The 15,422-nt window shown below is 41.9% G+C and overlaps 1 protein-coding gene across 8 annotated transcripts in view; it reads right to left on the reverse strand.

The window, feature by feature from the left end:
• PTPN13 (protein tyrosine phosphatase non-receptor type 13) overlaps positions 1-15,422 on the reverse strand; it is a 250,652-nt gene that overhangs the window by 129,402 nt on the left and 105,828 nt on the right. For all 8 annotated transcript variants that reach the window (XM_083176389.1, XM_083176417.1, XM_083176443.1 and 5 more), the window contains exons 4-5: positions 8,902-8,967; positions 8,154-8,339 (exon numbers count right to left, since the gene is read on the reverse strand). In XM_083176389.1, the coding sequence (XP_083032515.1) occupies positions 8,154-8,339; positions 8,902-8,967 (252 nt within the window). The remainder of the gene's footprint in view (positions 1-8,153; positions 8,340-8,901; positions 8,968-15,422) is intronic.

Here is a 15,422-nt window from a genome sequence, read left to right on the forward strand (position 1 = left end):
AAAGGCAGGGTTTCCCAAACTCAGTCCTCAAGTCAGTCCAGGTTTTAGGAATATCTATGCTTGTGCTCAGTAAGGCAGCTAATTGTACATGATTGACTCTGTGAGAGAGAGAAAGAGATGCAAATTCACTTGATGCCAACAGATGACAGTGTTTCAGCGACACGCAGACACTAGACATGTATAGAGATATATAGATATACTAAACTAATTGAGCACCTGAAGCAGATGCATAAGGTAACCAAAGGGCAAAGTCATTAGAGAAACCGCATGGTTCCGATATCATGAGAAAAATGTAAGGTTTATGCTACAGTATGACCTAAATAAGCAGATGTACAAAAGATTGTTATAAATATTCACTCTATTAAATGCAGGCATATGATGAAATCCAAATGCATTTTGAATAGCAGTAAATAGCATTTTTTACCAATGTAAATAAATACTATATTAATACTGACATTAAAATTACATTTACATTATGATTGTTATTATCCAAAGCAGGGTTCTAATTTTGTCTCCATGATGGCTATACTATTACTACAGTAAGTAGCAAGTCCAGCACCTTAGTCCTTAGATTATGACATGCTAGATGCCGTTAAGTGTGTATACACGAATAAGGCTGTCTGAAAATTGCTTGTATCATCATTGTGCTAGTGACATGTTTAAAAGGAAACATTTATGAAGACAAGAGAACTATCACCAGAATAGGTATGGGCAGAGGACGGACAGCAGGTCGGCGTGGCGGCTAGGGAGGCAGCGGGGTTCGTGCGGCGCTGGGGAGGCAGCGGGGTCCCTGTGGCGCTGGGGAGGCAGCAGGGTCCCTGCAGCGGCTGAGAACTAGTAGCGCTATTTGCCAGGTGGGAATTGGCTGCAAAATGTGAAACCATGTTTTGAAAAGACTGGCCGGCCATTTATTGGCTGAGAGAATCCTCTCAGCCAATCAGCGGACTCCCATCTGATTGGCTTAGAGGATTCTCTCAGCCAATAAACAGCGGGCCAGTCTTTTCAAAATATGGTTCAGTGGGTCTAAAGCTCCATACATAATGGTCGACTTTCAGCTGAAAGCAGCTCAGTTAACTCCTTCGAAAGCCGCTCAGTGTATGGGGCAGCGATGAGCGCTGATGCAGGTTCCCGCATCAACGATGCCCCTACTGCTCATCCAGTGGTGGAGTGGATGGCTTTCCATAGTATCCCGCTACGGAAAGCCGCCCACCCTTGGGGAAAAAAAAACTGTGTTTTTCAGCCCATCGATTTTCCCCATAATCATTATCCATACATGCTGGGCAAAAATGCTCAGTGTGTATAGACCTTTATGCCAACTTTGTTTTGAGGATGTTGAGTACACTTCCACTCATGTAAATGGATCTGTGACTGATGCAAATTACCCAACACACTAGCACAATCATATACACATTTCACAGCATGTAGTGCCCCATATTCATATTTTACCACATAGAAGTGCCCTTTATTCATGTGATGACACACAGTAGTACTCCTTATGCATGTATTCCTCACATTGTTGTCACTTAAACATAACACGCGCAGTAGTATTGTTGATCATACAATCAATTCTCACAGCAGTAGCTCCCCTTACAGAAAATGTAGCAGGGTAAGAACAAACATGGGAATAGGAAATCAAGAGAGTGTAGATTATGGTATATATTCAATTGAAGACGGATCCATTACGAAATGCTTTTGACAGAATGGATCCAGCATCCATTATTCAATGCAGCTGAATTTAGCAGCTGATTGATGCTCATTGGCCGGCGCAGGGACTGGGTGAGCGCAACAGCAGCTGGTGGAACAATTGCCTAGGAGGCTGTGGTAGCCGGGACGGGGCCGGGTGAGCTGCTCTCACCCGGTGCAGGAGGTGGCGGGAGGGTACGGGTATGCGGCAGGATGGGAACGAGAGGCAATGGCCCAAAGGAGGGTGCCATGTAAGCTGTTACTGCTCACACGCTGCCATCCTCCCTGCCTTAATCCGAAAGTTTTGGCTGTGTTAGCAAGTGTATTAGCGGCTATTACGTCAATCCACCTGGTTTTCGGCAGGTCGGACGTCAATTGAATATACCCCAATACCTCTTCCCATGATATAGTAGTAACCGGTGGGGCTACAGCACAATTTAAATTCAAATAAGAGAGCCTCAGTAACGGCCACTGAGTCAGTTAACTGCGCTGCAGCTCCCCCTTCTGGTACTGTCACTAGTTGTAGCCATTTTTCAAGAAAAGTGAACAACCTGCAACTACCACCTATCATGCTGGGACAGAGAAGACTATTTGCATCCAAATCAATACTGCTGAGAAAGGGCCTGTGCTAAGAGAGTGCGCTATGTTTGTGGTAATGAGGGAAGGCTGTGTACGTCGTTCGAGCAACAACGTTAAGATCTGCTCAAATTATTTAACTACGGTCTGATGTGGGATGGGTTGAGTTGCAAATGGATCGCCCAAATAAGTCTTTGCTATAAGTGTTCTGAAAAGCAAGACACTATGGGTGAGATTTAATAGGATGAGAGATTCAGAAAGTGAGAGATTTCGTGAGAAATCTCCAGTTTTTTTAAAGCGGCAATCATTTACACAGCAAAATCAAACTGGTTTTGCGTACCGCCGCTCCACGTCGGCGTGGAGTTGATTTTATAAAGTGTGGCGAGCGCAGCGAGCCACCGTGCCCGAAGCGTGGTGAGCGCAGCGAGCCCCGCGAGGGGACGCGAATACCTGTGAAGGTATCCGCTGCGCTCGCCACGCTTCGGGCTCGGTGGCTCGCTGCGCTCGCCACACTTTATAGAAATCAACTCCACGCCGACGTGGATAGTGGGGGTATGAAAAGGTCGGAGGACGCGTACCGCCGCCCCTCGCGGGCTCGCTGCGCTTCGGGTTCATGTTTATACTTGGGGGTGGCGTGGGGGTGCATTTAAGCATTGTAAGCACCCATTAGGGTGCTTATACAATTTATAATCACATCCCATCGCATTGTATGCCATATACAATGGCATACAATTTTAAAATTGTATGCCATTGTAGAACATCGGCCGATATCGCATCGCATCGCATGCGATATGGTCTGCGATGCGATGGGTGCCGTGCTAGTACACAAGTACCCTTATTTATAGTATGACAAATAGGATAAAGGGAGTTTCCCATTTCCACAGGAAGGTCGACATGCATTAGATCTGGGGTAGCCAACCCTAGTCCTCGAGAGCTACCAACAGTGCATGTTTTGCAGGTCTCCTCACAGAATCTCAAGTGAGCTAATTAGCTCCATCTGTGTATCTTTTAAAATGTGTCAGTGATTGAGTGCAGCTGTGCAGCAGCTAGGTTGTCTGGAAAATGTGAACTGTTGGTAGCTCTCAAGGGCTAGGGTTGGCTACCACTGCATTAGATCAACACCTGAAGGTTGACAAGCCTTAGGTTGACACACTCAAAAGGTCGACATGGCTTTAGTTCGACATGGTCATAAGGTTGACACAAGCATTAGGCAGACATTAGGTAGGTCGACAGTTAAACCATCGTCATGGACTTCCTCTCATCAGGCATTGTCCCCTCTGCATTCAAACATGCCCTCGTCTCCTGTTCTTAAAATACCTACCCTTGATCCTAACACTCTAACATCTCATCCTGCTCCTCCTCAGCGCCTCCAAGCTCCTTTATTAACCACTTTACTGTCTTTATTTCCTCACACTTCCTACTTGACCTATTCCAGTCATCAACTGAAACTGCCCTCACAAAAGTAAGCAACAACCTCCTCACTCCCAAATCTAAGGATCATTACCAATTGACATCTCTGCTGCTATCGGTCTACATGATACTAGCTGTCTTCCTACCTCTCTGTATGCTCCTTTTTTGCCTATTTTCATGACTATACTCCACCCCGACCCCCTCAGTTTCAATAACAGTTGGCACTCATATCATCGCTTTCTCCACTGACACCCCACCCCCTCCTTCCCCTCACTCATATCTCCAATTGTCTTTCTTCTATCTCTTCCTGGATATCCCAGAGTTTTCTTAAACTAAACATGGCTAACTGATTAAGCTATCTTCCCACTCTCCCATAACCTCACTTCCCACAATTTACTGTATTGATAGCACTACCATCTTCTCTAGTCTCCAACTGTCTTAGTTATCTTAACTCCTCCCTCTCCTTCAAACCACACATCGCAAAAATATCTGCAGGATTAGACCATTTCTCTCCATAGATGCTACTAAGACCCTCAACCATTCTCTGAAAATCTCCAGATTGGACTACTAACCTCTTTCTAACCACCCTCCCTGACGTCCATCTATCTCCACTAAAATTTGTTGTGCATGCTGCTGCCCAGATTATCTTTAATTCCAAACATAATATGGCTGCCTACCTTCTCCTACAAGCCATACATTGGCTCCACTTTATCTTCAGAACCCAATTCAAGCTTCTCACATTCACTCTCATGACCCACTTCTTCACCAAACCCAACAAACTCTCAGCCTAACCCTCTGCCCCTTGCTCACTGTAACCCCATTTGAGTCCCCCATCTGCTGTCAAATTTAGAAAGCAATCTCACATGAGCAGGGCCATCTTCCCTTGTATGTTTTGTTTTCCCAACTAATATTATCTACTCAATGCCTCTAAACATTGGGTTCAGCCACCTAGCTGCTTATTTGAGTGCTATGATTATGCAGTAATGTTTATATTGTATTTGAGTTAATTTTCTCTTGCAATTTTGTAATTTACTGTGTTTTTTTGTTTGTTATGCTCATGTACTTAGTAATGCCATATCAATTAAGGATAATAATCATCATCAATATATTACTTTGATACAGGATAACATTGTCACTGTCCCATCATTTTCTGTTCATACCTGCACCCCTGAACAGAAACCTCAGGTTCTTGGAATAAACTGTAAATGGCCTTCATATATTAAAAATGTTAGTCAATCATTTAAAAATTTACATTTTTACCCACTTTAGGCTATCGGTAGTGACTGAAATTCTATTTTACATGATGTATTTTCAGATGATTGCTGACCATGCTTATTCAATGCTTTTATAGGGATAATGGTTTTTAGCGGTTTAAAATTCTTAAAGATTCCATTCATTACTTTTCTGTTTCCCTTCCAAAATGCATTCTGCTACTTTTGTCTTTGTGTGGTATGGGTTGTTTAGTCACCTCCCTACAATACATTTTTAGTGGTGCTTTTACAATTTTGTTTTTTTTATGTCTTTTTTTTTTATTTTCATATTAGTATTGCTGATCTGCTACTATCTGCCTATCCATCTTATAAATATCAGTCTGTCTGTTTTTTGTTTGTCTGATTGAGATAACCTCACTGACACTAGGCTAAGGGGGGTACCCAATTATCACCCGGGAAAACATTGGAAGCTAAAAAAAATAATGGAAGTTTTTCGCTATTTTTCCTGAAGCTTTTTTATTGGGCTAATCTATTGGATCACATGATAAAAGATCTGTTTTGCTGCGAAAACACACAGCTTCAATAAATCCTGAGTGTTTTTGCAGAGGCAGGTGAAACAAATCTGGTTGAGCCCATTACCTGTTGTCGACTTTGATTGGCGGATGGCCAGCGTCATCTACCAAACAGCACTGTTATCACCTAGAAGTACAGCCCACCACTGCACCCTGCCCCTACTCTTAGTCCGCCACAGGCAGGCGTCAAGGAGCGATAGACCGCGGGTGTGTATCCCCAACACACACCCCCCCCCCCGTGCGGCAGCAGCGGTCAGCGGACAAGCCGTGCAGACATCATCTTGTGTGGAAATATTTTCTAACAGGGACCATTTTATAAGATAGCTATACCACTCTTCAAGGTGTGGCAACATTATAAAATATGCATGCCTAGTTGAACCCACTCTGCCTTTGGCATCACATATGGTTGAGCTTGAATAAGAATCACACTGATCCAAAAGGTTGCTGTTTGTATAAAAAAACACATTGGTTTATTGCATCTAATATTCATAGCAAGGAGTGTTATGGTCAGGCTGCGGGGGAGAGGGTTTGTATACTTACCTGGATCCTGTTAGGTTTCCCTTCTTCGGGATGCCGGTATCTGTATTTTGACTGCCGGTCATCCATATGTATCCCCATTATTCACCTATGCACCAGTTATTTAATGGTACACTAGTGACCCAGCACTGTTTTGCACGGGTCGAGCACCGTGCTCCTCCCTGATTTATATACTAAATGATAAACTTGATTCACTAAAATGTGTTATTGTTCGGCTCAGATACTGGAAAGACCAATGGTTAATATAACTAAACCTTCTTCGAAAACTGCCCAAAAATTCGCCCAGCCGCATTCAGACAGACAGACCAATGTTTTTCGGGATTTTCTTTTTATACTATGTAAGGATTATTCAAAACATCATTTAATATACAAATAGTCACCAATGTCAAATAACGGCTTTACTTGGTCATGACTAAACACCAGTGGCACGACTGTGGCGTTATTAGAATGATTTGTGCGTATTACAAAACTGTTGCTTATAGCTTATTGTAAAAAGTATAATAATACTTTGTTACATACTGAAGATGACAATCGTTTCTCAGGCACTTTACTATGAAGCCTTGAAAAAGCCTGCTTTAGACAGGAGAAACATGTGTCGGACTCTGTGGAGCCCTGACCAATGCCGCATTACAAATGTATTTAAACTGTCAATAGAAATGTATGTTTGTTAGAGAAAAGGGGGCGTGTCCGCAGGACTGAAAAACCTGGGTTATGAATAGATTGCCATAGAAGACAGCAATAAAATAACAACACTGCAGAGGAGAAGCAACATTGTATACAACTGATGGATACAACATCTGAATGTAACAAAATATACATAACAGTACCAGCCAAAGTCTACTAGCAGATTAAGACACAGTACTGAAAATAAATGTGTTATCTAAATGGTACAATTTAACCAACAATCATAATATATTGACCTCAGAATAGCCTTATAAATAACCATGAAATTATCAATTAGTAACACCATACTGGAGATATGATTGCAAAATAACAACAGACAGACAGAATAACTGGTTACTAATTTACAAATAAAATATACTCCTCCACTGCATTTACCAACAATAGGACAGTGGAAAGGCCACTAGTGTAAAAGGAAGCTACCGCTATAACACTAGAAATTATAGCCTACATCCCCCATAAAGAGCAGCTTGGGCTCTGTACAAATAAACAGAGCCACTCTACAGCAATCTAGCTACCAATAGAAAAGTGTGCCTCTTAAAAACAAACAGACTATACGGCAAAGCAAGGTTCCACATTTTTAAATACTATTTTGTACACACTTTTTGTTTTCTAATCCTTTACACACTTAGGGGGAGATTCTCTAAGCAAAAAATGCGGTTAAAAACCCCGTTATCGGGTTTCTACCACAACCCTCCGCCGCCCCACACGCACCCCCGCATCGCCCCCCCTCCCCTCTCACCTGTGTCCGGGCAGCACAGAGATGTGCTGCCCGGACCGGTGACCTCCTCCCTGCACTGATTCTCTTCCGGGTGCAGGGAGGAGGAGAGCCCAGCGCAGCAGCAGCGCCGGGTACGGGAGGGAGGGGGGAGCCGCCGGGACCTGATGGGATCTTAACGCAAGAGCTGTCCTTTGCCATAATTATCGCATATGTTAGAACATATGCGATAATTATGTCTGCGATGGGCAGCGAAGGGGGGCGGAGCTGAGCCGCAATTCTTAGAGAATCTCCCCCCATGTATGTTGTCTGTCATTGAATGTGATTTTAACCCCTATATTTCGCCATGTCTAAACGCATTATGACCCTTCAGTTTCATGGAATAAAAGAAAAACAAAGGGCCATATTTTAAGAAAAATATCAATAAAAATACAGTGAATACATTTAGGTGTGCATCGACCTCCACAACCCCTTCTCTTCCCACCTTTTTTTTCATATATCAAAATGGTTGTTTAGATAGCACCTCCACCAACTAACAAAAATCAAGGTGGAAGAAGACTCCCTAACTAAAAAGGAAAGGAGTGCAGACTTAAAACCCCACCTTCTCTTGGACTTTACTATGAAGCAAAGGAAAGTATTTTTAGGAGAGATCTTTTTCCCTCCAAAAAAGTTGCACAGTAATCGCCATTTAAAAGAAAAATAATACTAATAGTTATGTCTTTTAGAAAAATATTTCAATAAACAATATTTATGAAGTACACTCACCCCAGATAAACTGCCAAGAACTAGCTTCACCAACTGTTTAATGTAGTAGAAGGAAGGAGCGCAGTTGCTGTTGCGAATGTGGGCACTACAGCCATCTAACACTGTTCGCGTAGACAGTCGTGTGAAAAATTGGTCCTCGCACATATCGAGCAAAATGCTGTTCAATCGCTCCCCGAGTTTTATAGGCTGTGAATCAAAATATCCAAAAAAAATGAATTAATTTAGAGATAATATACTTGTATACGTGTGGGGACACAACATTTGAAAAAAAAAAAAAGCATGATATAACATAAATGTATTCGTGGTCCCGAGCATTTCAGTTACTACAGTTACATGTGACAGCAACCAAAAAAAACAACAATCTGTAATACCTTCCAATTATGTCACACAAGTCAATTACATTTATATAAAATTACACTTGCTCTTTAAAATGATAGGAAATAATGTCCCTGTGGGTGATCTCAATGAGCCTCTGATTCAGGGCCAGATGTATCAAGCTTTAAAAAGTTATAAAATGGAGAGTGATAAACAACCAGCCAATCAGCTCCTATCTGTCATGTCATCGGCTGGGTTAGAAAAATTACAGTTAGGAACCAATTTGGCCGGTTGTTTATCACTTCATTTTATCACTTTTGAAGCTTGATAGATCTGGCCTTGAGTGTCAATTATCGCTTAAATATAATAAGGTGTAATGTGTTACTTTATCACATTGGTGTAATGTGTTACTTTATCAAATGGATAGGTTTACCTGGCTCTGAGGTACTTCATAGTCGGCTCCCCAATACAAGGTCATCCCAAGGGAATAAATGTGAATCTGCAAGAGAATAACAACAACCACCATATTACTATTACTACAAGCAGTTGCAGAATGGATGCCATCTAGTAGGTCTCCTAGAACTCAGACAAAATAAGTTTAGTGAGAAGTAGAGCACTAACTATGCTGGAATCCACCTAGCTTCAATACGCTACATGGGGTGAGTGGTTTACAATAGCAAGTTTTTCTGAAAAAAACCAGAACAGTAACATCAGATGTGGTAAAAACCTTCAATATGTTCCAGAGACACCAGACTGTGACTTTAACCACACAGGAATTTCTTTTAAAATATTAACAAAGTCACACGTGGAGCACAACCACACTCGTCTGCACTTCATTTACAGGCTCATTCATATACATATGTACAATACTGGATATTAAATTAATCCGTGTAGTCTTGGTAAGCATTTCTTACTAATGCAATGGTTTGCCTTGTGACACATATTCGAATGAAAAAAGCAGCTCTACGCAAGCCAAGTAATAAGGCCTCTTGTGTGCTGAGAATGGCTGTTTGGAGAGAAAGCAACATTTTAAAGCTGTTCAATTCTATAAAATATACTGTATATACACAGTATATATATATATATATATATATATATATATATATATATACACACATACATATATATATATATATATATATATATATATATATATATATATATACACACTGTACATATATGCAAATATATGCAAAATAACAGCTAAACTTCAAAATGTCAAGGAAAATAAACATTACTGCACACTTGCAAATATGAAGTAATAATAACCAAGACCAACCTATTGGAAACAACTGTCCAATATTTTGTTTCATCATAATTGTGCATACATTTAGAAGGGAAGCAAATTTCCCATCTATTACAACATGCATAGTATGTATAACATATATTTTAAAAGAAAATCGACATGTAACAGCTTTAGCTATTTATATAAAAATCAGTGTAGGCACTGTTATTATATTGAAAGTGTCTCTTTAAATATACAACAAGTTGGGAGTAGTGAAAAGTCAAACACAGGAAGTTGAAGAGTGAAATAATGCAAGTCAGAGTCAGACTGGTCCTCCAGTTACACAAACAAAGTGGAATAACAAATGGGGATTAACATTCCATGCAGATGAGAGATTCCCAGCCCTAGATTTGATGATGCAAGGATGGAGGTAAACTTATCCACTGTAGGATAGAACACATGTACAAATGTATCTGGTACTTGACTATTATTATAAATTATTAATAATAACAGTTTCTTATATAGCGCAGCTTATTCTGTTGCACTGAATAGGATGCTCACTAATACCTCTTTCACACAGCAGGGATTTAACTGGGAATACTGTGAATAATGCAGGTTACGTTCCCGGGTCAGCCACCTTCACACCATCCTAGTCCCTGTGGATGGTGGGGGAGAGATTCCCCCCCCCCCCCCTGCACAGGTCGCCTAACCTGAAGGCAGATTCAGGCACCAGCAGGAAGGGGAGGGGGGTGGGGGGGGGGGGGTTTGCACACAGCAACTCTGTCCCCAGCAGTCGTCCAGCGGCTTACCACAGCGGCGGGAGGGGGTGGTCACTCAGCAATGCACTAGTTAGCAATGAATGGTCACTCTTTTGTACTGCAATCCATCTTCCTAACCTATTTGAATGTATAGCTGAATATAGGGTGTTTTGATGAATAGATGAATAGGTGTGGTATGACTGCCCGACAATCGGGATCCTGACAGTCAGTATATCGACATGCCGACTGCCTGTGCCTCAGTGCCCAGTCTGCCAAGCCCAGAAAATTCTCGAGATTGCCACTGTTTACAGCCGGGCTCCCTCCCCTCCACTGCGCCTCCTCCTCTCTCCTCCCCCGGCGGTTCTATTACAGCGTATGGGCCCTGAGATCAGACTTGCTGAAAATCGAATCCCGCGGAGGTCGTAAGCAGAACATATGTGCTTTTAGAGCACATACAATCGCTTTTATGATCGCACTTATGACCAGGTCGTATACAGGCCATTCTGCTGTATGGGGGCCTTTAGTACAGTCAGGGTGAGATTTAATAGGATGAGAGATTTAGGAAGTGAGAGATTTTGGGAAGAAATCTTCAGGTTTTTTGAAAGCGGCAATCATTACATTGCAAAATCAAACTGGTTTTGCAGTGTAAATGATTGCTTCTTTATATAAACCTGAAGATTTCTTACCAAATCTCTCACTTTCTGAATCTCTCATCCTATTACATTTCACCCTCAGACTCTGTTTAGTTGGTTCCTTTCATATCAGTTATTTTTGTGCTACTTAAACAAATGTTCTTGGGTCATTAGGAAAATAATATCACATACCATATATACTCGAGTATAAGCCTACTTTTTCAGAACATTTTTTATGCAGAAAAAGCCTCCTTCGGCTTATACTCGAGTGAGGGTCCCACTTGAGTCAATACGTTTTCCCAGTTTTTTGTTGTAAAATTAGGTGCCTCGGCTTATATTCGGGTCGGCTTATACTCGAGTATATACGGTAATAATATCTGTGCACAGAAAAGGGTAAGATTACTAGTCCTTTATTACAAATATAGTAAATATTAGCAATACAAATCTTTCTTCATGGTATCCGGATGGATAACAGACAACGGCCAGTATTCACTCCCGGATGCTATTTCCCCCTGTTGAAATAGCAGCCGTCGCTTATTCAATGCTGCCGTTACTGACAGCCGTTACTGACAGTATTGAAGGCATATAACGACAAAACAGATTCCGCAGCTGGAACATTGCATTTCAGCTGTCGAGTTAGAGTCAAACTGAGGGAAAACAGCCCAGGATGTCAAATATCGGGACATTACGACAGTCGGAATCCTGGATTGAATACCCCCTTATGTCTAGATTGACAGTCAATAGGTCTACACTTAAAGGTCAACATTGAGAAAAGGTTGACACAAGAGAAAGAGCAACATGGTTTATTTCACCTTTTTTTTTTTTTATACTTTTTCTTACCTTACCCTGTACATGGTATCGAAGTGAGGCACCCTAATTGGGGTCCACATTCTCAGGTGTCAACATTGACACCAAAAAAAAAAAAATGAAAACTGCATGTCGACCTATCCATGCATCAACCTTTTCCATTCGACCTTGTGCGTGCTAATGTAGAGGTTATCTGTGAGCTATACTACACCCCAGATGTTATCTGTGAGCTATACTCCACCCCTTCATCATAAATCAGTTCCATGTTAGTTTCAATGGCTACTAAACCTCCCCTGAGTTATGCATAACCTTTTGAAACACAAATTTCAAAAGGAGAAAACTACAAAAGCCAAATAAACAAAGGGTCAGATGAAGTGTGTGGCTGTTGCTAAGCTCACACCTTTATCTAATCAGGAAATAGGGTGTTTAAAATAGAAGCTGAAAGAGATAAAACAAAGTAAATCCAGACACGTTCTAAAATAATAAAAAAAGTTAAATATCTGCCAACAGCCATAATAATTACAGATGTGAAAAAGAAGATCTAAAAAGATCTTTAAGCAAGGTTATTCAAGGTTTTTGCATAGTAAATGAAAGCAGCCATATGCATGCTACCTACCTATATATTACTAAATGCAATAATTTTTTAGCCGATAACGTGCAATGGACAGCACCGTGGACAGCACGGACAATGGTTAGCATTACTGCCTCACAGCACTGAGGTCATGGGTTTGATTCCCACCATGGCAATTACTGTGCAGAGTTTGTATATTCTCCCCGTACTTGAATGGGTTTCCTCCGGGTACTCCGGTTTACCCTCCACAATCCAAAAATATACTGGTAGGTTAATTGACTCCTACAAAATTAACCCTAGAATGCCTGTGTGTGGTGTGCATGTACATGTGGTAGGGAATATAGATTGTAAACTCCACTGGGGCAGGGACTGATGTAGATGTTGAAAATATTATCTGTGAAGTGCTGCAGAATATGTGTGCGCTATATAAGAAACTGTTCTTATTTCAGATGGGATGTTGCTCTGGACAAAATATCAGATTCTATTATCTTCTAGAAAGTCCTAAATAATAAAGTCGATTCTGATTAGTGGCACATAGCAACACCCCACCCGAAACAGAACTCCCATCTAAGTAAATAAATCCCATTGGATCCAGAATAAGTGCCCAGTAGTTCCATGTGTTATCTCAGCCCAGAGAGCTGCTTCAGTGGCGTAGCTACGTTTTGGGCCCCTCCCCACCGTTAGGGGGGGGCGCCCATACCCACCCCCCGCCGCCGCCCCGTCGAGCACCCCCCCGGCCGCCCCGCCGCCTATGCTAACCCCCTCCCCCGCAGTCTTACCTATCGTGCTGGTCCCGGCGGCTCCGTCCGTTCATCTGCTGAGGACCACCACAAAATGGCCGCCCCCGTACAGCAGACAGTTTCAGAGAACTGTTTGCTATATGGGGGCGGCCATTTTGTTGTGGTCCTCATCAGAAGAACAGAGCCGCCGGGACCAGCAAGATACGTAAGTCTGCGGGGGATTGGGGGGTAGGTAACTATAGCACCGCAGCCCCCTGGCGCCCCCACATGCACAGCGCCCCCCCGCGGTGGTGGGGGCTGCGGTGCTATAGTTACGCCCCTGAGCTGCTTATGGCAAATTATGCTTCAGGTGCCTGATTCTCAGTTATGAGGGCTAATTAGATAGTTTCCTGCAAACCTCTCAGTGGTAATAAATTACCTGCTGCTAAAAAGATAACGCCCCAAATATTGCTGAAAGTTTTGTGGGGTTAATTTTTTGTTGTTCTTTTATGAAATACCACACTTTAGGGTTTTTGCCCAGCGTGTTTGGACAGCGATGATGGGGAAAACTGCTGGGCAGAAAATCCCTTCTGAGCGATTTTCCCGGGGGTGGATGACTTTCTGGTATTAACAGCATTTCGTTCAACTATGGATACTGATTCGATCACCATGTCTGGGAGTTCTGGGCATACACTCCACAGAATCCTGCTGATGATGGCGAAAGCAGGAAGGTTCAGTAACTAAAAGCAAAGGTTAAGTTCCCCTTGTATCCCCTCCCACATGTGCAAATTGTATTAGGTGTTAAAATATATTATTCAATCATACTTGTTCTCCAGGATTGCTTATTGGTTACTATAGACACCACTACACTGTGCATCACGTACTCTATTGGGCATAGTAGGCTGCCCATGCCCCTAAAAACAACAGCAACAAAAAAAAGACTAAAGCCTCATACACACAGGGCATTTTTGCACAATGTGTTTTGCACATTTTTGCCCCTGTGAAAATCGCTGGGCGCAAAATGGCTCAGTGCAAACGATTTCCGCAGTGGGTGAACCACTTACCATACTATAAGACTATGGAAAATGGTTCACATGGCTGGTAAAACAGCCCAACGGATGGTACAGTAGCTCAAAAACACCAAAAGTGAGCTACTTTCAGCTCAAAATCGACCAGTGTGTATGTGCCTTAATAGGGATCAATAAAAACTTAAGGTAGCCCATATATAGGAAAAATTATGCTTCACTATATAGACCTTATCGTTTAACATATCAGCCAGGAGGCTTTATAGCACAAATTGTGACCAGACTCCACTCCAGGGAAACTTTATTATCCAGGTAATCCCCTTGTGGGAAACTTTACAGTATATCATGGGAACCAAAGTGGTGCTAAAGAAGGTTTCTCATACGGAAGGCAATCTCGGGCCATTTTTTCCAATCCTGGGATCCGGGATTGCAAAACGATCAATTCCAGGATTGTCCTTCGGACGCCATGCCTGGAACTGCTGTGAAGCAAATCTTAAGCGAGGCAGGGCAAACCCAGCAATGTAAATGTGTGCCACTTTAGAAAACGCTATTATTACATATGCCTCAAAGAATCAGAAGGTTATCTGTAAAGCTTATATAGTCCTCAAGTAGGATTTTTCATTGCAAAACAAAGCAAATAATATGTATCAACATGTATTGATTTAAAAATCTGTCATAAATTCCTCAGGTGCACAAATTAGGCAAATATACTGTTACTATTAAAAACACTAAGTTGCCAAATAAAGTATGCATTCTTCCATATATTATTATTACCTGCTCAATAGGGGGGGCAATATTCTATTGTGGTCTATACCTAGCTAATACCATCAGTGCCGATACCGATCCAATCAACAAAGATGAAACTGCGTGTTAATCCCATAGGGTGCATATTTCCTTGCAGCTTCCAGAGCTGCATGGAAAAGTCTGTAAGGAAAATACACCAATGGGGGTTACATGTGGAGAAAAAACATTGATTCCGCCGTTTACACGGAATCAGTGAGTTACCATGCATTAACCACTGAAAAGGCTATTACATTGCCGTGTGGTGTTTGGCCGACTACTAACTAACTGAATATGTCCCCCAAAGATACCCAGTATTTATTGACTACATTTGAAGCAGACACAAATTACCTAAAAAGCAACAGAAATAAATATATTTGCATGCCTTGCATTGCAAGGCGGTATTTACCGGTGCTCAGTTTTTCGGGGTTTTTTTT

Source organism: Crinia signifera, chromosome 1 (genome assembly GCF_055691185.1).
Source record: "Crinia signifera chromosome 1, ASM5569118v1, whole genome shotgun sequence".
Taxonomy (NCBI): Eukaryota; Metazoa; Chordata; class Amphibia; order Anura; family Myobatrachidae; genus Crinia; species Crinia signifera.